At 42.0% G+C, this 25,343-nt stretch overlaps 1 protein-coding gene across 1 annotated transcript in view; it reads left to right on the forward strand.

Annotated features, from left to right (window-relative positions):
• Positions 1-20,163, forward strand: part of Snx19 (sorting nexin 19) — a 40,923-nt gene extending 20,760 nt beyond the window's left edge. The window contains exons 9-11 of the mRNA XM_028776192.1: positions 15,410-15,594; positions 16,393-16,480; positions 17,478-20,163. Of these exons, the coding sequence (XP_028632025.1) occupies positions 15,410-15,594; positions 16,393-16,480; positions 17,478-17,610 (406 nt within the window). The 3' untranslated portion in view covers positions 17,611-20,163. The remainder of the gene's footprint in view (positions 1-15,409; positions 15,595-16,392; positions 16,481-17,477) is intronic.
• Positions 20,164-25,343: the final 5,180 nt, after the last annotated feature.

Here is a 25,343-nt window from a genome sequence, read left to right on the forward strand (position 1 = left end):
CAATTCCGAGTCACCATGAGACAAGTGCTGTGTCTCTTTACTTTAAGACCTCACTGCATCCAGTATAGCTCCAGCACTATGCTTTGTCTCACATCTGACTTCTTCTAGTGACAGCTTCTTTAGAAAAAGCATGTGCTTTTGCTGGAGCACCAGATCCTTTGATTCAATAAGCCTTCAGTTTCTTGTATTAGGTTATTTCTGGCCTAAAATGTCATTGACAAAGCTGTATCTGAAAGTGCTGAAATTAGGGGTTTCGTTCAGTGATGGCTTCCCTCGTATTGTGTCTCCTTGGTTGGAAGTAATGTGTCATGCCATGCCAGGAAGGATCCAGCATTTTGTCTACCACATACATTGTCTGCCTTTCATTTGAGGGGTGTCATTTGCTCAAAATGCATACTATGTTAAAGATACCATGCTCTATCCTATTACATGAGAATCTCCACTTAATGTAATAAATATTATTATAGTATATTACAATGTGATATAATATTGTAATAGATGTATAGTAACTGAGTATCTGCTGTCCACGATTGTGTGTTTGGTCTTCTGTGTATTTTATAATATTCTTAAATTCTCATATATTCCAATGGAAGTACAGCACTAGTCATTAAAAAATGAAGGGGAAAACCAGAATATTGAGGCATTTAAATGTCATTTCCTAAGCCACATTATTAGTACCTGTTGCCTACCTGCAACTACAAATAGGAACCTGTGAGTGTGAGATTTTAACAACAGCATTAGACTACATAAGACTCTTGAGGGCAAAGATTCAGCTTATTCACAGTTGTATCTCTAACACCTCCTCTGACACATAGAAGATACTGACTGAAATTACGTTAAATGAGCAGATGTGCAAGATCGCATGCAATTCCATTTGTTTCGGTACATCTTTCATCACCAGTGAGAATTCCAAGCATCATCAGCAGTGCTAGGGAATAAGAGGCACCCAAAGAAACAAAATCCCCCCAAACTTTTCCCATAGAATGTCCCCAGCTGATAAACTGGGCATCTCCAATACCCAGAGCCGTGGTTGTACCTACTCACAGGCTTTGCTTTTAGGCTATCTACCGCAACAGTACCATTTTACTTTCTGAAATAGCACAGTGCCCTTGAGCATCTTGCCCTACCATGAGGACCCACTGATGTTATCCTCTCTGGAAGCAGACCCTCCTGTTACGCTGTCTATGTCTACCCCCTACCCCATTTCCACATGGAAAGAATGTGGGCATTGAAATCAGACAGACCTGCCTCACTCTGTGACTTACGGGGCAAGTCTTACTGAATGGAAGTTGTTTAGGAGAAAGCTAACGTGGAATAAATTTTAGGAAGAGGAAGGATTTGTTTGGAGCTGGACCTTGTAAGACAGGTATAGTTTAAGCTAAGTAGTATTTCAAATAGTGTAGCATGTATAAATGGAGTACATTGCTTATACTTTTAAATAGAAAGCAAGTCATAATAATTTTGAGTGCTTTTAATCTGGTTCTCTGAATGGTGCATATCTATGGCTCAGAAAATGAGTACCAAAGTTCTCCCTGTAAGCACCAGGTGGCGCTGCAGGTTAAACAATACCATTCACCTCTGTAAGGAAGACTTATTTTTGCAAGAGTAGCTCTGCCCTGTGATGACAATGCCTAAGAGTTGCTCCATAATTCAGAAGCCACTTCATGGTGCTGGTGACATAAACAGGCTGAGTATCTTTCATCCTTTATCTTTCCTCTCCTCCCTGATCTGATGGGTCCTCAGCACACTGTTCTCTGGTCAGTCTTCTCAGAGATGGCCTTTTGAGTGGGTTCCATCCCTTTAGAGTTCAATGCTGGGACTGATGCATTGAGAACAGAATGAACTAGAGGTCTGTTGTAATAATGAGCTCGTCAGATTTCTGAATTGGGAAAGTTTTGTCAGTCCTATTTGAGATAGCCCATATTTAGGCCCTTTGGGTCCCAAAGCCTTAGGTATGCATGATGATACATTTACATAAAGTAGATGCCACGGCAAGTGCTCTGTACTCCATTCTGATCCTCACTGTCCTTAGAGTTGCCATCAAGTGCCCATCAAGGAAGAAAGTTTGACAGTAGAGCAGTGAAGGAGCAGATGGGCAGTGCCAGGAATATGCTTTAGTCTCACTCCAAGGGAACGTCAGCAGTAATGGTTGAGTTCTGAATCCATTGAAGAGTTAGAGCTTCCTGTGCCAGAGACTCACTGTGTAGTGCAGTATCAAGATTAACTCCAACAGCCCTTCCTCTCCTCCTTGTGCTTTTCCTTTCTAGTTTTATACATTATTTCCCTATGCTTTCTAACTATAGCCAATTCACACAGAGTTGCCACCATGTAAAAACCCTGGAACTACCACAATGCTGTCCTTGTGTCCTTAGTATCTCTCTCCTTGGTGTCAGGATAGCCTTCAACTTGAGAAGCTTTTGAAAGTCATCCTAAAGACAGGAAAGCAGAAGCCAGTGCCAGTAGCTAACTCCCACACCAGGTGACTCCCCATCCTGCTCGCTTTTCTTTTTCTTCTACTCCTCTGCTAGGATTTCCCGTTTCTTCCTCTTGGACATCTGTTTCTCCTGTTAATCCTTTGTCTGCAACATTGATCTTTTCCATTCCAGCCTTCTGTAGCCATTTTCACAGCCTGTCTTGAAGTCCTGCTATGTAGGCTTCTTTAAACAGCATCCCAGGTAATTCTCTTCTGAATCTTGGTGGAGCACACTCTAACTCTGGTACTTCTAATACTGGTGACATTTGGAAGCAGAGCCCCTCCTGATAAAGAGCTCATAATTACCTAGCTCTTTTTCCTCTGCCTCCTTTCTTCTTTTCCTGTGATGACTACACCCTCAGCCAAGAGGGAAGCACCCCTGTGAGTTAAAGTCACCAGGAACAGTAGGGGCCCTGGTTATCAGGACAACCACTAACTTTCTGCCTCTTCCTTCCTTTGTGTCTGGCCTTTCTTCCTGGTGCTCCAGTGCTAAGGACTTCCCACCCCTCACTGCCCTTTCCCCTTGGCTGACTCAATCTTCCTAATGGGTTGTCTTTTTTAATTACCAGCCCACCTCAGCCACCCCCTGCCTTTGCCCTCCACTGAGAAAGGCAGGCTCAGGATTACTATCTGGAGACTATGAATGAGCCAGACCTGCAGTTCACATGGGGCCAGCGAGAGGAGATGAGACACTGCAAGCCCTCTAGTATCTATAATGAAAGTGTCCTTGTTTAGTATACAGAGGTTAAGCTTTGGGGAGATTCTGACATAGTTTTCATGTTACCCCTAACTTAACAGGTGTCTCTCCAGTCTGGTTAGTTACTCCATACCAGCAGCTTACTGTTTCTGTCTTTCTTTTTTTTTCTCTGAGTCTGCTGGGAAGGAGGGAAACTGAGACATGAAGCACAAAGCTTACTGTCTTCTGCTTCCTATTCTCTGGATCTGACAGGGTTGTTACAAGGGACGGGTGGGGTCACTTTCTCTGTCACATATAGAAACACAGAAACTTCAAAAACATTTTCTGTTTTCATTTTTCTCATTTCATCTTGGTAACTTTTTTAAAAAAATTCATTTATTTTATTTATATGAGTACACTGTAGTTGTCTTTAGACACACCAGAAGAGGGCATTAGATCCCATTACAGATGGTTGTGAGCCACCATGTGGTTGCTGAGAATTGAACTCAGGACCTCTGGAAGAGCAGTCAGTACTCTTAACCACTGAGCCATCTCTCCAGACTTCATCTTGGTAACTTTATGAAGAAGTTAGCATAGGAATTTTCCTGTTTTAAAAGCCAGTGTGAGGTGTTTGAGGTTATGCTATGGTTACTAACAATCGGCAGCAGGAAAGGCTTGACCTTCTTCAGAGGCAGATTTATGTAATATGTCTTCAAATTAAAATCTTAAAGTGTCACAGTGTCCAGCTCTGGAATAAGTATCTTCAGACCACCTTTTGCACTCAGTCTTATTTCTGCCAGAATCTACAAGTATCTCCTTTCTGTGCCATATTTGTTAGAAAGGGAGCCAGCTTTTGATGTTTGTCTGTGTCCCCACCCCACCCCTATCCAGCTACATTCTTTTCTTCTTTCTAATTTCAAAAACTGGGTTGGAAGCAGCTTGGTGTTGTTTCATCCATCAGAAACACTTCCTAAAACACATGGGTGACTTAGTCATCGTAGACATCTCTCATGTTTGACTTTCAGTCCTTTCTGTCCTCAGGGCTTATTTGCCAAGAAAATCAACAGAAAGAAGCATAGGCAGCTGTCAGCTGTCTCCCTTCTCCAGGATTTATAGTGTGTAGAAAGGAGCCATGGCTGGGCCATGAACCCTTGCCTTTTACCCCTTGTCCCTTCCAGCAGGATGCATAAGTATGTGTGACTTGCCCATTGCATTGATTTTTCATAATAAATTTTTCATTCTAGATCAGCTAACTTATTACCAATATATTCCTGACAACATCCACCCTGTGGCTGGTGTATTGGTACACATTTTAATTTGATGGTTAGCTTTTAAAAAGTTCATTCTAGAAAAGTAAATCTAAGGTATATGGCCAAACATTTATGCAAATACATATGGAATACAAATACAAAGCATTTTTATATTATATATAGTCTACTGGAGTTTTTGTTTTGTTTGGGTTGGTTGGTTGGTGGTCTGTGGTTTGGGGGTTTTGCTTGCTTGGTTTTTTGTTCTGGTTTTCATACCAAAGGCTTACCATGTAGCCCAGGCTAGCTTCAAACTCTTGATCCTTCTATCTCATCTTCCCAAATTCTGGGATTGCAAGTGAATGTCACTGTGCCCAATGCTTGCTTCTTTGCTTGTTTTGAGACTGTTTCATTTTGTAGCCTATGTTAGCGCCTCACTGGGGATCCTCTTGCCTCACCCTCAAAGTGCTGGGATTGCAGGTTTATACTGCCATATTCCATCTTGTCCACAGTGTTTTAAATCTCACCCTCCTCCACCATAAGGATGAATAGTTAAAAGCTTACAACTTGTTCTCTTCTTTAAATATTGACATATATTCTTTATCCAGAGTTTATTTCGAATTGTGGCCATACTCTAAAACCAGAAATTTCTCCACTGCAACACATGAACTGATATGCTCAGCTACTCTTTTTCAAGTGTAGTGATTAAACATATATTAAAAAGATCCCCACGTCCCCACAATAGGACATTGAATATCCAATAGGAGATTCAAACTTACAAACAAGGAGTTCTGGTATAAAACTAAGGCTTTTTACAAAGGAATTCTGTGTGACTTAGAGAAAGACTAAGCAGTCACTTAGGAGAAGACCAGGAAAGGCATCCAGACCAGGTGATGGCAGAAAAGAACTTGGAGAGTGAGGGCAGGTGATGAGGGCAGGTGACAGCAGCTGTGAAGATGCCAAGCACTGATGCAGAGTAGGACAAGTGTAGCTTGTCTTTGGTTCTCACTAAATGGTTCAGCTAAATGGTTCAGATTGTGCCACATACAAAACAGATGAGAGCTTGCTCCCATAGAGCCCTGAAGACTCTCACTGAGCCTCATAAAGAACATAGCACCTGTCCACCATGGATGGGATGCAACCTACAAGCTTAGCTCATGATGGTATGATCATGTTGGCCACTTGGAAACATCACTTTAACAGTGCTGTAGACAATTAATGGGAAGAGGCAAAGCTGCATTGAGGGAGATAAATTAGGAAAGAGTTAAACTGAAGGAGATGAAAGTTGAGAAGCTCAGCTTGGGCCACTGCCAGCAGGATGCTACAAGTGATAGGTTCATGAGATGTAGTAGGGTGAAATGTTGGATTGGGGTTAAGGACAAGAAGAAATTGAGAATGATTTTTACAGAGATTCTGCCTTGTGGGTTGAGAACTGTAACTGACAGAGTGACAGATCTTTCTGAACAGTGTATCTGGATTATTATTGAGAGGCTGCCGCTGCCTAAACCAGTAACTTTGCCTGGAATGCAAAGGATATACTTAAAGAAGCATAGACTCTGTCTCTAGTAGTTACTGGACTCTATATAAAGAATGTAAAGCCTGGAGAATATATTTGCTCATACATCTGTCTTTAGTTTTGGGTTGTTTTGTGTGTGTGTGTGTGTGTGTGTGTGTGTGTGTGTGTGTGTATGTGTGTGTGTGTGTGTGTGGTTTGTTTGAGAGAGGGCTTCATGTATTCCAAGCTGCCCTCAGATTCAGTATGTAGCTAAGGATACCCTTGAAGGTCTGATCCTGTTGCTTCCGCCTCTTGAGTGCTGCGATGACAAATGTAGGTTACCACACCAGGTTTATGTTCCGTGTCATAGTCTGCAGTAACTCATGATGGATTCTGACCACAGACACCAGAAAGTCTAGAAAAAAGTTCTGCTGGAGTCCATCATTCAAGGACAAGAGAGAAGTTGAAGACAATAGATAAAGTAAAAACTGGAAAAGTTTTGCTTCACATGGAAAATCAGAGTGGATGAGAAATACTAGGAATCACAGGAAAACAAAACAGAGTGAGACTCTAAACCATACTGCTTTATGAGCCATATAACCAATGGAATTGAAATATCGGCACCAGAAGTGTTCAGGAAAGTTCTAGGGCAGAATTGAGCTAGATATTGGACAGATTACTGTGTTTGTCACTGCTGTGCTAAATGAGTGAGTAAGCCAGACTCCTGCCCTCCAAGCTATAGGTCATATTCTTTTGGCATTTGCAAAAAGCTGTACCAGTACAGCCGTTCAGTGAATGTGTGAACAAATTGCACATACAAGTCTAATGAGGGAAAACAGAAGAATCAGCATCCAGTGAGATGAAGATTGATATTGAGATCAGATTCTAGATGAACATTGACAGAGTGGGAATATAGAGTGAGTAATGCAGATCAAGTAGTAATGGAGCTGACAGAAACAGTGGCCAGCATACTAACACACAGGAGCTAAGGTTATGGTTCAAAATTAGGAAAGAACAGCTTTTTAAAAGAGCCAGTAATTAATTTCAAAGTCAAGCTGATTGGGATAGGTGCTGGGCTGTTAGTTACTTACACTGGGAAAGCATTTATTTACTCAGAACAAACAAATGGTGTATACTCTAGGTTGTATCATTTTGGTTTTGGTTTCTTTGAAAGGAAAATGGTCTAATAAGAATGAACAAGCATGAAGGTAGAATTGAAGTTTACAATGAAAATGGAAATAATAATACTAGAGAATTTAAAGTATTTTATGTGTTTTGTTTTTGTACTAAGAATTGAACCCAGGCCACACATATGATATACAAGCATCTTCCCCTGAGCTGTGTTTGCAGGCTGGAGATACAGCTCAGCTAACCTGGAAATCATGATCCCCTAACCCTCCCCATCCTCAATGATCCTTTTCGCCAGTCGCTTCCTCCATGTACCACCAAGCTGGCTATATGAGTTTCAAATCCATGTACCTAACATAGATAAATCCAGTCTATGAAACTAGATGAATTTATCTTTGCCACTAGAGATCCAAGGTCTATAAAACAGATTATTTGTGGTGATTTGGAGATGGATTGCAGATGGATAAATGCCTTGCCTTAAAACAAACAAACAAAAATGGATAAAGGTTATGGGTCCTAACATCTAACTCTGGAAGTTTCTGAAGCACATTATGAAATAGATGTTATCTGAACACTCAGGAAGGAAAACAGTGAGTCCAACACAGTAGAATAGACTCTGTAGGGAACATGTCCTTCCTGGTTATGGTAGCTTCTTTGACAAGATTATGAAAGGAAATAGTGATGATTACATGTGTCTGAATTCCAACAGCTGGTTGTTTGTTATATGTCTATAGAAAATGGATGTACTAGATACACACACACACACACACACACACAGAGAGAGAGAGAGAGAGAGAGAGAGAGAGAGAGAGAGAGAGAGACAGAGAGAGAGACAGAGAGAGACAGAGACAGAGAGACAGAGAGACAGAGACAGAGAGGAAACAGAGAGACAGAGTCAGACAGAGAGGGAGAGGGTGAAGGGGGAGAGAGAAAGAGAGAGAGAGAGAGAGAGAGAGAGAGAGAGAGAGAGAGAGAGAGATGCTGATGGAGCATTGTTCCTCCTGCTCCCCTTTTCAGTGTTTTTTTCATAAGTAACTTTGGAAGTAACTCAACCCTAGAGGAATGACAAGGTGAATATTGCTGGCTTAACTAAAGGCTATGCATGTTTTAAATGTACATATGTGGACTGCAGATTCAGTATCAGTTAGTGCCTTTTTGTGTCTGCCCAAAAGTCATGGACTTTTGACAGAAAGCATCTAGATCAAAGAAGGCTCTGTTCCCTACACACTGTTAGGTCATTTCTCAGGCATGTTTGGTTCTGGGCCCTCTAGTTAAGAAAGGAATCATAAAGCAACAGAAATCCAGAGGATGGAGTCCTCCTTTTCTCCATCATTCAAGACATCGCTAGGTGGCTGAAGGGTGTCCAACTTTGAAGTCAAATATATATAGCTTATAGAAGAAATGTAAGAGAGGACTAAAACTGTAATGTACCATCTTTAAAGCTAGATTTACCCTGATACTTGTTAACACAGAGGCTAGAACTAAAACAAATGACTAGAATTCACAAGTAGATGATGTTTTAAAAGCACTTCTAATATCCTAGAATTATACTTTTAATTAAGCTTTCTTAAGGTCACATTGCTAATAGATGGCAGAGGTAAAATAAAAGCCTATTTTTAGATTCAAAAGACAAACCTTAATGTGCCTTGAACTTACAGAGAGGGCTCTGCTTCAAAGGAGGTTGAATAGGAGTAAGTTCCCTTCCAGTTCTTAAGTTGTTCCTCTAAGCCACCTACTGTAAAGGCTTTTCACTGTTCTCATAATGTGCATGTGTAGAATTGCTGAGATTCGAAAGTCACCTCTATGGTTCCTGGGAGACCTTGCTTAAGATCCTCAAATTCTTAATGCATAATAATTTAGCATCTCTAACTTACAGATTTTTAATTAAAAAAAAAACCCAATGACTGTTAGGGGATAGAGAGATAGCGCCAAGATTAAGAATACTTGCTGCTCTTCGAGAAGTACTGGGTTCGATTATCAGCACCCACATAATGACATCCTCTTCTGGCCTGTACAGGTACTAGCCACGTCTGTGGTACACAGACATACATGGAGGCAACATACCTATGCACATAAAGTAAAATTTAAAATATATATTGCTTGCAATTCTCCAAGAATTATTAAAAATATTTTTTTAAAATAAAACCATTGCCAGTTTTCCCTAGATATAAAAATAAGAGACCAGATTCTTAAGTTGTAGTGTTAAGGTCTTATTTTGATGAACATGTCTTATAGATGTGGATGCATGAAGCATGGATCCAAACACAAAAGCAAAAGCACAAAAAGCTTGTAATACTCAATAAGGCATTTTAGATTTCACAATAGGCACATGGAGGAAGATGCTAGGGTTCCTCACCCTCAGAGTTCATTTCCTCCTCATTCTTCTCCAATAGAGAACAGGAAAGGACAGTGACCTAAATACACAGTCAGAGGGCAGCAATGTTGAACTTTCTCAGACACAGCTGGGGAACTTGGGTCTGGCTGGGTTATCAGACTGAGAAGAGTAAAGCTTTGGACTGATTCGAGGCTTGTGAATAAACACAAGAAGGGGCCATGGCAGGAAAACAGGCTGAGAAAGGAAGCAGAGGGAAAGAAGCTGCTTTATCAAGTGTGAAATCAGCAAAAGCAACTTACTTAATGGAAGAGGCTCCGAGTCTACGCTGTGCCTCCCAGGGCCTGCTTCCTCCCCCTCTCTATAGATTGGTGCTACTGAGCAGTGAGCTAGTGCTCAGTGTGCTAAGTATATAATTTACAGGTACCCTGAGGTGCCTGATGTTTCTAGGGAATAAAAAAAGGCTTGAGATGTCTCAGAATTCCTAGCCCATTATACTGTATTATTGTATTAAAACTTTTCTGAAAACTTCTGTCCACAGTAAGAAACAAATTCTATATTGAAACTGTATGCACATGCATACAGACATGCATACAAGTACACATTCATATTTAATCTATACATACTTAAGCACATACATGCATGGGAAACAAAACTATCCTCATATATATAATGCACTTCTATATTTTGTATTCAATTTCTACTTAGATTTCTTAAAATGTCGATACAAGCAGTAACGCATGTTCTCTAATGCTGTCCAACCACAATTTGAGGGATATTGTGCTAGGCTGCCAAGCTTTTAAAAACCACATTGAAAGTAGTCTGATATATTGGATATAAAAGACCCTAAATCTAAGGTAGTGATTTTCAGCCGGAACCATTTTATTCTCAGGAGACATGTGGCAATGTCTAGAGATACTTCTGGTTGTCATAGCTACCATCTAGTTAAGGTAGAAGATCAGAGATATTAGGTCAATACTTCCTAATATGCAGAATAGCCCCTCACAGTGGAGAATTAGCAGTCAAACCAGCAGGAAGTATTATGATTGAAAACCTTGCTTCAAGGGTCATAAGGTGAGTCTCCAGTTTTAATCTTCTGTAGGTCTATTTCAAATGGTAGAAAATGTCCATAAATAGAAGAACAAGTAATTAAAGGTCAGCTTTAACCTGGACATCTTTTCTTTTTTCTTTGAACCAGTAGATAGTTAAGAGATCTGTTATTTTCTTTAATTTACAATGCACTGGGAAGTTTTGTTAGAACATTACTATTACACATATTTTCTATTTCATGACTTCACAGTCATTCCTCATGTGTCTACCACATCAATCCAGAACCTTTCTCACTAAGCCTACAGCTCTCTTAGACAAGAAAAGAGAAGCAGCTCAACTACCTCCATTAGACACGGGCTCTAATATCTTCTCCCCTCTCTCTCAAGACTTGATTCTGGTATTTGGATGCTAAGTGACCTTCTACTCACCTTGAAGTGCCATTCTAAGCCCTGGTATTAAACTGTCTCTGTTTTATGCCCTGCTCTATTTCTCTATTTGTAGCTATTTTAGACCAGGTTCTCCTGAACATGGAGTAACATGCATTTCTCTATAACTTCAAGCCCTAATTTTCAGATTCTCCTTTTAATATCTGGCCTAGTAGAAGGTCCTCCAGTGTCCCAGATGTCCCAGTGCAATCTATTTGCCCTTTTTTGTTATTGTTGCTTTGTTTTGAATTTGGGTCATGATACTTACAATTTTGGAGTCTCCTAATAAGGCTTCCATTCAGAGCTGGCTTGACAGACTAAGCTTGTGAGTGACAGTTGGGGTTGAAGCGATAAAGGTGGAGTGACAGAAAAAGACCTCTCTAAATCAAATATCAGACCTGGAATAGTGATGGTAAATAAAACCAGTGCTGCTGGAGGCTATTCTCTACCATTTATTTCAGTGTGTTTACTTCATGCGTCTTGTGTTACATAAACAATGGTGTTTGTGTTATTAAATGATGCAGCAGAAGCGACTTCTGATAACCCGTGAAGAGATGAGTGTGTTTATAGCCACCTTGAAACTTTAGATTTAGGTTGGGCAAAGGGTAAGTGAGCTGGCTATGGTGGAACACTACCATAATCCCAGCATCATAGAGTAAAGGTGGAAAGATGACAGATTCAAGGTCAGTCTGGGTTACATGAGGCTAGAAACCCTACTGCTGTACAACAGTCCCATCCCTGTAGCAATACAGATATCTTTTTAACCTGTCCATTCTTGTGTTAAGAATAGAATAAGACAGGGCTAGAAAGATGGTTCAACAGTCAAGAGAATGTAATGCTATTACAGAGGACCAGGGTAGGTGGATCATAGCTTCCTGTAACTCTAGCTCCAGTGGAGGTAAAGTCTTCTTATCTCCCTGTAAGCCAACATGCATTTACACATACACAGATGCACATGCACACATAATAAATAATAAAATATGCTTGAAAGAAAGACACTTTAAAAGACTTAGATAGCATATGGAGTAGACAGATGAACAAATAAGGAATGGTCACAAGGTCATACTCTCTTGAATACTCCTTCATGTTTGTCTTCCCTGTGGTAAGTAGCTCAATTTCTGACTGAGCTCAGTAGGATTCAGAAGTTAAAGTTCGATAAAGAAGTGGAAGGGTGGAGCTGGAGAGATGGTTTGGGAATTAAGTGCATTGGCAGCTCTTACAGAGGATCTGGGTTAAATTCCCAGCACCACATGGTGGCTGCCAGTGGTCTATAACTACAGCCCTAGGGACTCTGACCCCCTGATCTGGCCTCCACAGGCCCTGTACATAGACATACATGCATGTAAAATACACATACACATACAATAAAAAAAAATCTCAACATGAATGGATGTGTGAAACCTTAGAGAAAAATTACAGAATAAAAGAAAGGGACCTTGAGATAGACTCTTATCCCTCTTTGTTTTCAAGAATCTCCTGGTGTTTGCCTCTAGACACCAAGAAAGGCAAATTATACCAAACATCTGAATCTACAGAATTTGAAGGCATTCTATGTAATACTGAATGAAACATGCCTTAGAGATTGGATTAAATGACAATCTAGACACTGAAGCAGCAATAGTACAGATGACATTTAGGCAGGAGTAGTTTTGGTGGCAATCTTCTTAGTTTGCACTTTGCTGTTCTTCTCTGCTGGACTGAAATATGCATTATTCATGATGAGGTTCAGAACATCGAAGATTTGTTTATAAGACTAGGAAGCCAGACAGGGCTTGGCAAAACAGGACTGCAAAAAAATCTGGAAAAAGAACAATTCTGGGAAGAACAGGTGTTTAAGTCATGTGTGATCCATGTGACCTGTGAGATCCACTCTAGAACCTCCTCCTTTTGTAGACCTGAATTCTTCTGTTTCTGCCAGTTTGTGACAGGCTTGCTTCAGACATTCTTACAGTTGACTTCGGGGCATTCATCTGATCAGCTGTGTGCACTATCTTTGCCCTGCCTTCTAGTGACTGCTTGGAGGTTCCAGTCCTCACTGACAGTTCCGCTGCTTTGCCTCCCCATATTTAACTTACCAACTCAGCCACATCACCATGAGCTGAATTTTACCTTTTTGGACTTTTTTTTTTTTTTTTGGTTTTTCGAGACAGGGTTTCTCTGTGTAGTCCTGGATGTCCTGGAATTCACTCTGTAGACCAGGCTTGCCCCGAACTTAGAAATCCGCCTGCCTCTGCCTCCCAAGTGCTGGGATTAAAGGCATGCACCACCACAGCCCAGCTCTTTTTGGACTTTGATTCTTCTTCCCTACATTCCTAGGATTTGAAGAATTGTAGTCAGGCTTACATACATTTGTGCTTTGTGACATACTAAAAGTTGTTTGCACCCAACATCTGTCCATGAAGATGCTAAATTTCTGTGGAAGAAAGCAAAGAGGACATCCTTGCCATAATGAAATTTGAGGTCCTATCTTTATTGGATAAATTAATACATACTCAAATGTATCCAATTCCTGTCCTCTGAGACATGCCCAGAAAATACCTGAGGTACCCAGGTGCTCTCTTGTGTGAGGAAAAGTTTCATGGATTCAGGGGCTGCTTGGGACTGTTTGAATTCTTGTATTACTAGCCCTAGAAAGCATAAATAGAAGCAAACTGCCTTATTTCATGCTTATGTGACCACAAAGCTCAGCTAAACTTCATCCTGGCTAATGTATCTTGTGCTAAGATTCTCCAGTCTCCTCAAAGTTAACAAGACTTTGCCCATTCCCTCCAGTCTTAGAGGAGAGCTAGCACACATGGTTTACCTTAGGAAAAAGTACGAAAATGTGTGTGGCTTTCAGTGAAGAGGGAGTCCTGAACCACCTTATCCCCTGCAGAGAACCTGATCAGGTCACTGCAGCCACCTCCCTCGGGTACTGTTCTTCTATAAACAGGAACAGGAATTCTTGCCACTAGATCCCTCTTGTCAGGCAGGCGGCTTAGGAGCACTGAATGAAAAGCCCTGTGGAAAGGAGCTGTGGCCCTAATAATAACAGACACGGTACTGTTGGCTATTCTGGGGAGGAGCGGCTTTGCGCCGCTCTTGATCTCTATCGAGGCTTGCCATTCTTGCCCTGCTGCTACCTTTAGACTTCCTATTCTTAGAATAGATTGTGAGCCCTGAGCTTGGGGGATTGCAGCCCCCAGGACTGGAATGCCCAGCTTGAGTGGAATGCAGACAGTCTGACAGAATGGAGGTTAAATAAAGTTTGCCCTGTCAGCCCCTCTTCTCTTGGATGGATAACAATTAATTTGGATATAAGAGCAGTGGTATGAGCTGCCATGGAGTATAGTCCCAAACAACCCTCTAGACATAAGTAGAAGAAGTTGGTGGTCTGTCCATGAGCAGCATAGCCATGCTAGTCTCCAAGGAGATATGTACTAAAGAGGCCTCAACAGTGACTATGTGTCACTATGAAAAAATACAGAAACAAAAAGAATAATGTTGACATACCTTCTAAATTTTTAGCTGAGCTCCAGAATTGGCTTATCTGCTCCTTAGAAATCAAAACAAAGGGGAAATCTTCATAACCATGAAAATAGATATCAATCAACAAACCTATCTTGAGCCACAAGGTACTCTAGGGGATTTTTCAAGTAGTCTAAGACATAGAACTCTGGTAGTACTAGTAGTCTAGTTAAAAAGCAAAGCTATAAACACATGGTAAAGGAATTCATATTTCAGAGTGAAATATTAGCTACACACCTTTGCCACAGCATCTAGTGCCAAAAGAGGCATCAGGAGGAGAAGTCTTCTGGCTGGGCCTCTTGTGGAGGATTTCATGCACCAGTATGCAGATGCAGAGAAGAGAGGCCAGAAGCAGTATGTGGGTGTAGAACATCCTGAAGACAAGACAGAGGCCTTGCAGGTCCCCTTGCATACCAGAATGGCAAGGAGAAAAAGTAAGAGAATGTGTGAAAATTACCAAAGCCTCAACTCTTGGGCAGTGTCTACAGGTTACTGAGGCCACAATGGTTTTCACTAGAGCAGAGATTAAAGTTGGGTGCAGCCCTGCTCCAACATGAGGACACTTTAGCATCTTCTCAGCAGTGCCTACTGTAGTATTATCACAGTTGCTTATCTTGAAATGATATGATCCCAGTGTTGAGCTGGCTTGGTTTCCATTATGAAGATTGATGTTGGCACTCTCAGTCTATCAGGATGAATATAAGAAAATGCAGTGAAAACTAGTAAAGCTTATAAACACCAGAAATCCATGGCTCACCCTTCTTGAGGCTAGGTGAGGGTCCAGACACTGACAGACTCAGTTATATTTTGATTCACAGACTCTATCTTCTGCCTATGTCCTTACATGGTAAAAGGTGAAGTGTCTAGAGGTTTGTATCTTTTTAGAAAGGGCACCATATTCACATTCACAAATGCTGTGGCCCACATTCTCTCTAATTACCTCAAGGCCATGCTCACAAATACTGTCCTCTCACTGTTGATATTTTAAAATATAAGTCTGAGAAAAAAGTTAGACATGCAGCCCATTGCCTTGAAAATGCTGGGTTTCCTGAGCTTTCTCCTCTCTTCTGCCACAGGTGGCTAGAAGTGCAGGTGGCTAATCTAACATGTCCCCAGCGTTGGGCACAATACCTCCGCCTTCTTCGGGAATCTATCTGGCCTGGTGGAGTGCTACCCAAGTTTCCACGGCCTGGAAGGACTCAGGCACAAAAAGCAGCTACCGAGAAGCAGGCTTTGCAGAGCTTGATGGGTCTCCTTCCAGGTAATGGGATCAATGAGATGGTGACCATGGTAATGTATAGTCTTCCTCCCAGCCTGCTTTGCCACCACTGCCTGACATCCTTCCCCATCTCCAGAAGGACACTCAAAGTCCAATTGAGCCATTTCTCCAACTGATGGAAAGGTGGTCTCGGCTGTAATTCTTCTATACCTCACTCAAGTAATAGCAAGGAGTGGAAGAGTCACTTTGGCCACAGATACTAAGGGAAAGTCCTGTAGACACGTGGGTTTAAAACTCTGGGGCAGTTCCAGAAATCCGTTACTGCAGCGGCAGATATCAGCACCATTCCTACCACATGAAGATGTTAGGTTCTCTGCCAACATGGAGTTTGGGGACCAGAGAAGAACATGATGTCTCTTGCAGAGCTCACACTCGATGAACTGTGTCCTTAGCAATAGTAAAATCACAGCCTGAGAAGGGTGTTTTTCTTTTCTTGTGTTGTTTTTCAAGGGCAGGAAAAACAGTCTGTTGTCTGTGGCTGTTGTAATGGGAAGAGTAGTGAACTCAACCTCAACAATCAGCTTGAGTTTTTCCAACCTAAACAGTGACATCAAAAATAGTCCTGCACCTTTGTGGCAAATTTTAAAGTCCTTTTGAGGTTCATTCTTAGTTAAACACTCAAGATTGTCATGACTTTCCTCTGTTCTATGGGGTTTCATTTGGCTGTGTAGCTTAAGGCTAAGCCAAGCTGTGAGACAGCAAAAGTTCTGGAAGATGCTCTTCTTTGAGTCTAAGGCTGAAGTGATAACACAACTGTCTCATTTGTTTGTTTAACTTCAGATTTTTTAGTAGAAATCCTGGGGGTGAACAAATGTCAGCTGAGCTGGAGTCTAGTCTTGGAATCATTCCACCAGCCCCTCATCAACAGGTAGGCTGGAACATGCAAGCCTAACCAGCATAGGTAAAGCTGTCTACTGTTGTGGGTGGCAAGGTTGGTAAGCACAGAGCCCATTCTCAGAGCAAGACTGCACTTGACATGCTGACCAAAGGGTCCAATATCTGATTCTACACACACTCAGTGGAAGCCATGCTACTGACTTTGGAGTAGATCGTGGTCAGAAGCAGCTGTAGGACCATCCACTGTTTGTATTTGGAAGAACTTAGTGCAGACCCAGCATGAACTACTAAAAATGCCCTGTTAACCTCCAGGCAAGAATATTCCTCATATCTAAATGTCATAAAATGTTATACTTTTTATACAATTCCATTAGCACTTAAACACTATGCTGAAGAAGTATGATCAGTGGTTCTTCCTAACATCTGCAAGTCCGTATAGCAGAACCTACCCTGGCCTTTTCAGTTCAGGTTCCCAGCCTCACAGCAAAGCTGTGGTTAGTATTGAGATCAGAAATTGTCACTGTTTAATGGGATCATAAGGGAAGAATCATATAAAGGGACTAGAACCTAGAAATTTTCAGAAACGATAGCTTCCATCTCTAAGGCTGGAAGGCTTTGAGGAAGTATCAAGTGCCCTTGCACCTGCCCTCCCAAGCCCACGCTGTAATCTCTCAGCTCTCAGTCCTCTGGGATTCAGTTCATGGAGGGTAAATCCACAGGTATGCACCATCACACGCAGGAGTCAGCTGTAATCTGACATCACAACAGCTCTCAAGTTCTACAGAGTAGTACTAGTATGCTGGCGTAACCGTAGATAATGTCATTTCATACAGTCTGGTCTCGGGTACTATCCTTGAGCTGTAGCTTTCAGTTGTGCAATAAACACTGATTCATGGCAACTGCCTCACAGATTCTGCAGCTTCTGGTAATGTTGAGGCCTCTTAGAGTTCTCTATAAGATGGGAGCTGTACAATATCACTATAAGGCAGGCCATCTTCTCAGTTGTTTGTTCTATGCATTTGTTTCAGACATTTGATTTACTGCCTTGGAGACATTATCCTGGAGTTCCTGGACCTCAGTGCCTCTGTTGAAGAGTGTGCCCCAACCACCTCTGCCTCAGATTCCCCAGGCAGCCTCAAAAAGATGGCTGTTTCCACTTAGCTAGGACACCATCTCCAAATGCTTGAAAAAGAAAGCTGTTCAACTTCCAGAGACAGCTAGGATGCCTGTGCCCTCTGGAGCTAGACTAGTTTAGCTGGCCTCCATCTCAGAGGCTGTTTCCCTACCAGGTCTCCCTTAGAAGCACGTGACAGAGCTACATAGCCTATTTGCATGTGTACCTGTTTCCATACTATTTGGTATGTGGATTGCTGCAGGGAAGAGGTCTTGTTTCCTTGGGAACAGAAGCTTTGAAACAGAGGCTTTTCCTTTGTCTTCTTCTCACCATCATGGTTTGCCAACAGTTTGGCCCTGCGCATGTGTGCACCTAACCCACAAATGTACAAGTGGTATGTAATACAAGAGAAAACTATAACCAGATTTCCTGGGAGGAGAAATAGTCTTCTGAGCTCTCTTTTCCTACCTGGAAACTAAATATTCATTCAGGATCACTCCCTCACCCTGACTGTTTTCCCAACAATTCCAGAAGAAGAGGGAAGGAAAGTATATCTCCAGGGACTTGCTCTTTGGCTATTTTCTGACCCTGTGGACTTCTAAAGGATGTCAAGAACCCTGCTTCCTTGGGTGGCTATACTTTTCCTGTCCAGAAGGCTTCAAAGTACGTTGTCAACCTTCTGGTAAATCTACCCCACCCTTCACACCCTTTCCTGTGAGGGATTACAGAGCAGATTTTCTTAGCTTTCCTCCCAGCCCCTACCCAAGAGCAAATGCGTTTTGGATTTGTAACTTTCCCTCTATCAACAGAATTGCATGGCAAGTTACATATTTGGCTTCAGTATTTCCAAAGAGAAGGGAAAGTACTTGTTCCATGGCTGAGGGTGTACAAAGAATAGAAGTCAGGGGATAAGTGGAAATCCCTCCACAAGACTCTGGCAAGAATAATACAGCAAACTTTCAGGATACAGATTTTACTTTCTGTTCTTTAAAGAATGAATTAGTCCTTAGGAGTCCAGCAATAAAAGCAGAACACTCTGTGTCCACTAGAAAGATGGAGAAACTGAGAGCAGCTGTTAGAAGAAAAGGGAGTTGGAGGGAAAGTCACAGAGGAAGTGCTGCTGCCCAGTAAATGCATATGTAACTGGCATCCCCAGGATACCATGTGGGAGAACATAGCCAACCTTCAGCTCAGTGGGGTCTGTATAGCTCTAGCCTTGCTACACTAAACTATGAGATCTACATGGATGGGGGTCATGGAGAAAGCCTGATGAGAGTGAGAGTCGGGAAGGCATCAAGTGCCCACATCAAGGCTTTCACAGACTCTGAAGTAAGTGATGAGCGCACAATTAAAGTCATTCATAGAAAAAAGGTTGTGAAATTGTGTTACTCTCCTGTCCTGAGAGGCTTGTAACTGTACATTGCACTCTAATGTGACTGGGAGTCTTGGCCATGCTGTTCTTGCTTAAAAAGAAAAAATGGTGAATGAGATAGTTTCATGGCCTCTTCTGGCCTTGAAACTTGATGGCTCCAAAGTTCTTGAAATATCCCCTTCCCTAGGCCCTCAGAGGCAACGGTAATTCAACATGTTGTCCTCTGAGTGCCTGATAGGGCTATGGTTTCAGGGGACACCTTAGAGCTGATCCTGTGGCTCTTGGGGTAAAGGCTACTTTATTTTGTATTGGTCGAATGAGCAACCCTGATTTCTGAAATACTTCTCTCCTAACACCCCACCCCTTCATATGGCCATAGCCTCCTGTGTCCATTTGAATCTGCTACCAGTGCTGGTCCACATGTGTACAAACACTGCTAATAACCCAACACACCATGAGTTCCTATGGCAATGAAGTCTAAGGGAACTTTTCATGCCTGCATTCCAGAGAACTTCCCTATATTTCATTTTATATAAGAGGACCCACTTTTGCTCCACCTGTCCTTAAAAGATAAGTGATCCTCAAAAGGGAAATAATAAATATAACAAAGGATATATCAAAACCCATCTGGCTTTGATAAAGATGGGCTGAGTTTGGTAGCAGGTTCAGACAAGATCATCAGCATATGGGAGAAAACCACAGGTGTTGGGATGACACTCCAGGCTGGAAGTGGGAAAGTGGGGAGAGCTGAGCCCACACTGGTCCACTTCATTTCTTTCCTGTTTGGCCTTTTAAAGACTCAGTTTACTCATTTAATTTCATAATATTAATACATAAAATAAGACCAACACCAATTCTGTCTTGATTGCACATTTGTAAAAAGATGAGGGATGGGTGGATCTGAGCTCTTTCTGGCAATTTCTAAGTGCCATCCTTTTTGTTATTTATTGAAGTTCAAGAATGATGTATATAATTATATAGCTTTATATAAATATATAAAGTTTATATAATATATAGTAGTCCATGATTTTTATTTCCAAGCTTCTGGATTAGGTTTTGTAGAACCTAAAAGGAAAACACTCTCCTAAATCCAAGCATAAGAAATGTGAGTATTTAATATTAATGGATTTTGTCTTGACTGCCATTTTGAAGTTTCTAGCATACAACATGATCTTTTGTTGTAAGGGTACCATGGAGTTTTTTTCTATAAACACTGTTGTACACCACATCTCTAGATCTCCATTGTGTATAACTTTATACTCAGTGAATAGCAAGCTCTCCTGTCCCCTGGAGGGTGGTGGCAGTGGCAGATTTGACGGTCGCCATTCCACATTCTGTGTATGTGCATCAATACACTACAAGTGAGTGGAATTGTATAGTGTGTGCCCTGTAACAGGCTTATTTCACTTGACATCATGGCTTCTGGTTCATCTATGCTTTAGCATGTGAAAAGTTTTTTCTTAGACTCAACCATGTTCTATCTTATGGATACACTCCATTTTCTTCATCTATTTGTCCAGTGGTAGACATTTAGGCTGCTTTTATTTCAAAGGGGGCTGCAAGTATTTCTGTAGATCCCCACATTCAAGACTTTTTTGGATGAAAGTACCCCAAAGTAAGATTGCTGGATGTGTTTAAATATTTGAAACCCCTTCACACTGTTCCATGTAGCAACTCCATTTCTACCAAGAGTGCCTAGAGGTATGTGTGCACTCACACATTTAATAATGCCTCCCTCACACATGTGGGGTGCTGCTCCACTGTGGTCTTCATTAATATAATCCAGATCTTCTTGAGTCCTCCATTGCTTTACTCAGTCCATTCCTTTCCAAAGACCAATTTTCCTTTGCTCTTAGCACCTAACAGCTGTTAGGTCCTAGATGGAGTGACAATGTAAACACAGTCCCTGACTGTGTGAGTTGGGCTGTTCTTGACAGGAATGAAGGAACATTGTGTTTTCTTCCAGAAAGTCAGTGCACATAAGTTAATGAGTCCCAGGGCTCACTGCTTCAACAACTCTGGGACCTCACAAGAGCTGTTTTCGTTGTTTGTTTTTCTGCTTTCCCATCTTAAACAGTTGTGGTCTGTCCTGAGACTCCCTGATCCATGCTTACTATGCTTCCTGACACTGCATCCAGACCTACCGCCTGAAAGGATAGGGCATCTCTTTCAAAGAATGAGAGATCCATTCAGGAACCCCTCCAGGAATCTTACTTATTACCCTGACACTCAATGCCAGTATGTGCACATTAAGAATGGTTGGCTTGTAGTAGTACTTTACTCCCAAGGACACAGCATAGATTAAATGAAGGTCAGACAGATAGAGTTTATCAAGAAAGAAGCAACTGATAGACATTGCTGCCCTCAGGAGTCATTCTAACCTTAAGTCTCCATGGAAGTCTAAGAGCTGCCATTTGTTGAGGTCATTGCTTGAAGCACTGCATATATTATTGTTTACCCAGAAGTCAACACTGTGGAGTTAAGCTCTGCCATGTTCTATTTTATAAATGTGGAGCATGACACCTATGTTGACACATGATATAACAGTTACTTGCAAGGAAGTGACAGAGCCTAGATACAAATCTTAGCAGTCCTCTCCAGACACACTTACAGAACCACTGTACTAAGCTGCCTTTTTGTCTTACAAAGCAAGACCCAACCAGGTCCTCATTTTTTGAGGCCTCTTTTGAGTCGAATACAGTAGCCAGAAAGCTTCTGTAGAGGATCAGAAAGCAAATGTTTCAGGCATTGGGACTGTATCCTAAGCTGTAACCACTCAGTTCTTCCATGGTAGCATGAAAACAGCCACCAACAATTCATAACTAAGTGAACTGTGTTCCAGCAAAGTGTGAATTAGCACGGGTAGCTGGTCAGACATAATCCATGAGTGGTAGTTTGCAGATCCCGTCCAGTGTGTTGGAAGAGTGCTTTTCAAACTGTTGTGCTTACAATTCACCTGGAATCTTTTTTAAAAAATGCTAATTGACTTGGTAGTCTAGGATGAGACCCAGGAAAAATACAAATGTGCTATGAGATGGGTTTTTTTTTTTTTTTTTTTTGGTTTTTCGAGACAGGGTTTCTCTGTGTAGCCCTGGCTGTCCTGGAACTCACTCTGTAGACCAGGCTGGCCTCGAACTCAGAAATCCGCCTGCCTCTGCCTCCCAAGTGCTGGGATTAAAGGCATGCGCCACTGCCGCCCGGCTGTGCTATGAGATGTTGATGACATACTTCCCACTCCTTGACTGAGGAGGCAGGTGAGAGGCTCCCTTCAGAGACCCCAGTAGCACCCGTCATGTGTTCTTCCTACCACAGTAATATGACTTTCCCCAGCTGAAGGCTAGTTTGTCCTAGATAGGAAAGGACGGGTACCAGGGAAGGACCAGACATTGGCAAAGTGGGAAGCTATGATGCTTTTGTAGTTGAAGGCCCAGCTGGACGAACTCTGCCATAATTAGGCCTTCTCTATTTCCTTTCCCACTGGAAATGCCAGAAATCACAGGACAGTTGTTCTCACTGCCTTTGTGGAAAAAAGAATGGAACCATTGAAGGGTGAAGTTCAGCTAGCAAGCCTGTATCACTGCAGGAAAAAAAAAAAAACAAACAGGGATTTCTCAGGAGAGCATCAGGAGGGAGGCATTGTCACAGGCATCTTCCCACATCCTGAACTTTACCTGATCATCCCCATTGCACTGACAGCACTGACAGTCTTTTTAAATCGACCCAGGTTGCTGGAGAGATGACTCAATCATTGAGTACTATCCTGCAAAGAACCAGAGATCAGTTCCCAACACCCATGTCAGGCAGCTCACAAACAACCTGTAACTCTAGCACCATGAGACTGCTGGCACCTGCACTCACACATGCACATTCTCCTGTACAGATATCTACATAAACACATACTTTAAAAATCCAAACCCAAAAGTAAGTTCAAACACCATGAAAGAAACAAATGAAACTGGTTAGGACCCATTCCTGCAGCAAGGTGGCAACAATGAATGAGCAGATTCTGCTTAGAGGTGACAGAGACTCTGTGGACACCAAGTCACCTGACAGATCTACCGAGCTGCTCTCGCTCTAACTGAGGCTTCTGGCTGCCTCCCCAGCACAACTCACCTGACCAAAGGCCCATGGAAACTCTGCTTCTCTGGAAACAACAAGATTGGAGGAGAAGAAAGAGGAGAAAGAGGAGGGAGAGGAGGGAGAGGAGGAGGAAGAAGATGAGAAGGAGGAGGAAGAGGAGGAGGAAGAGGAGGAGGAGGAGGAAGAAAAAGAGAACACTGTCAGATATCTCCTCACTAATGTGGCATTGGATTTCTCCAAATACTTCCTGCATTCTGCCCTTACTTGCAGGCATGTCTATAGAAGTAAGTGTTATAGGTTTTGAAATGTGAGCAGTTGGTGGCTGGGAGGTATAATAAATGGAAAAGGAGGAGGAACTGAATCAAGATCCAAATGTAGAGGACATGGCTCTTTTCTTGAGACAGGTCTTTATGAAGCCCAGGCTAATCTTGAACTTATGATCCTTCCTCCTTTTTTATCTCCAAAGTGCTGTGATTATAAGTACCATGACCAGCCAAAACCCATCTCCTTAAGTAAGATTATCTACTTAACCCAAGGTAGTCCCTGTGGTCAACACTGTTTGTTTAGGAAATAGAAGGTAATTTAGTATTAAAGTGTTACAGCAGTAGCCAATAAGTCTACATGTGGATAACCCACCCTGGGGCCGTCGCTGCTGGCTCCATTACTCCATGTCTCCGCAGCACTTGGTTGTTACATGCAAGGGACAATTGGCTATAATTACCCCCAGAAACTTTAATTCATGAGGAGGAAACCAAGCTCAGAAGTCTCTGAGAACAAATAAAGGGACTAATGTGGAACTAGAGAAATGACTCAGGGGTTAAGAGTGCTTGTTGCTCTTCCAGAGGACTGAGTTCAGTTCCCAGTGCTCTGGTTGGGCAGCTGACAACCACCTAGAACTATAGATAGACCCAAGGAATCCAATGACCTCTTCTAGACTCTGAGATAACTACACTCTCTCACACACACAAACACACACACACGCACACACACGCACACGAGGGAGGTGGGGGGGGGGAGAGAGAGAGAGAGAGAGAGAGAGAGAGAGAGAGAGAGCATACAGAGAGAAAAAGACATACATATACATAATTAAAATAAAATGTTAAAAAGAGAGAGACTCTTTAACAGAATCTTGACTTACCTATGATGATTAACTGAGTTTGGAGACCTGTACCAGTCCACTGACTCCCTTCCCTGTACCCCTTGCTGTGGAGTCGTTCTGTCCTCATGGATACTAGAAAGATTAGCCTTGAAGCTGTGTATAAAGTGCCTGCATGTCGTGCCACCAGGAGAAATAGAGCTTGCTTAGGGAGGGAAATCTCTTCTATAATTCACATGCTTTATTAGTGCCACTCCTGTGAACTCCAATTGCAGCAACATGAGAGCAGGCTAGCTCCTTTTCATCTTCAAATGCTTGTGCTGAAACAACCCTCTATTATCTCTGAAAACAATTATTTCAAGTGGAGAGAAAATACCTTTTATTAAGGCTTCCTGGGCCACTGGGAGAGTCACATGTTTGTTTGACTTTTTCTTGAGAACAGACTCTATTATGGAGATGGTTGAGGCAGGGAGTTGGATAAGAAAGCTTTACAGAAATCTTGAGGTTAGCATTATGCCTTAGACAACCATGCACTTCTCTGATTCTTTCTAGCTTCTGTCCTCTGACCTTGCTCTTGTTTCCACTGGAGAGATTACCTGACTCCTGTCCATGCTCCATGTGGGCCTAAAGACCAAGTCAAGCCTCCTCTTCTTCAACTAGCATCGTGTGGTCTTACAGCCAAAGCTGTCCCTCTCCTTTTGGGTTATGTACATTATCTCTGCAGTCAAGCCCCCCCCCACACACACATACTGCCTTCCATAAAGTTATCTGAGGGCGGTGAGCACAAGTATTTCTTTAGTTCCCCATTGTATCCCTGCATCTGTCTGTCTGTCTGTCTGTCTGTCTGTCTGTCTGTCTATATGTATATAGATATATAGCTACTGCATAGTTGATACAACATAAATACTATTTACTTGAAGATTACATTTATTAACCCTAATGTATAAAATATGTGAATAATTCCAAAGAAGTAATTTTCAAGAGAAGAGATAGACACCGAAACAAAAGGGGGTGGCAAATTTTCATTGTGAAGACCTTATTATGTCCTCAGTCACAGCAAATATCAAATAACAGAAGTCAACTCTTGTGTTTCCTAAGCAGGAACCTGTACAAGTTTAGGATGTACTGTGTGCAATATGAGGATATAGGCCACATAAGGTTTAAAAACTGTAGTCTAGGCTGACCTCCATGTTATCAACCCTCTCGCTTCTGTTCCCAGAGCTGAGGTTACG

Source organism: Grammomys surdaster, unplaced genomic scaffold (genome assembly GCF_004785775.1).
Source record: "Grammomys surdaster isolate TR1022 unplaced genomic scaffold, NIH_TR_1.0 266, whole genome shotgun sequence".
Classification (NCBI taxonomy): Eukaryota; Metazoa; Chordata; class Mammalia; order Rodentia; family Muridae; genus Grammomys; species Grammomys surdaster.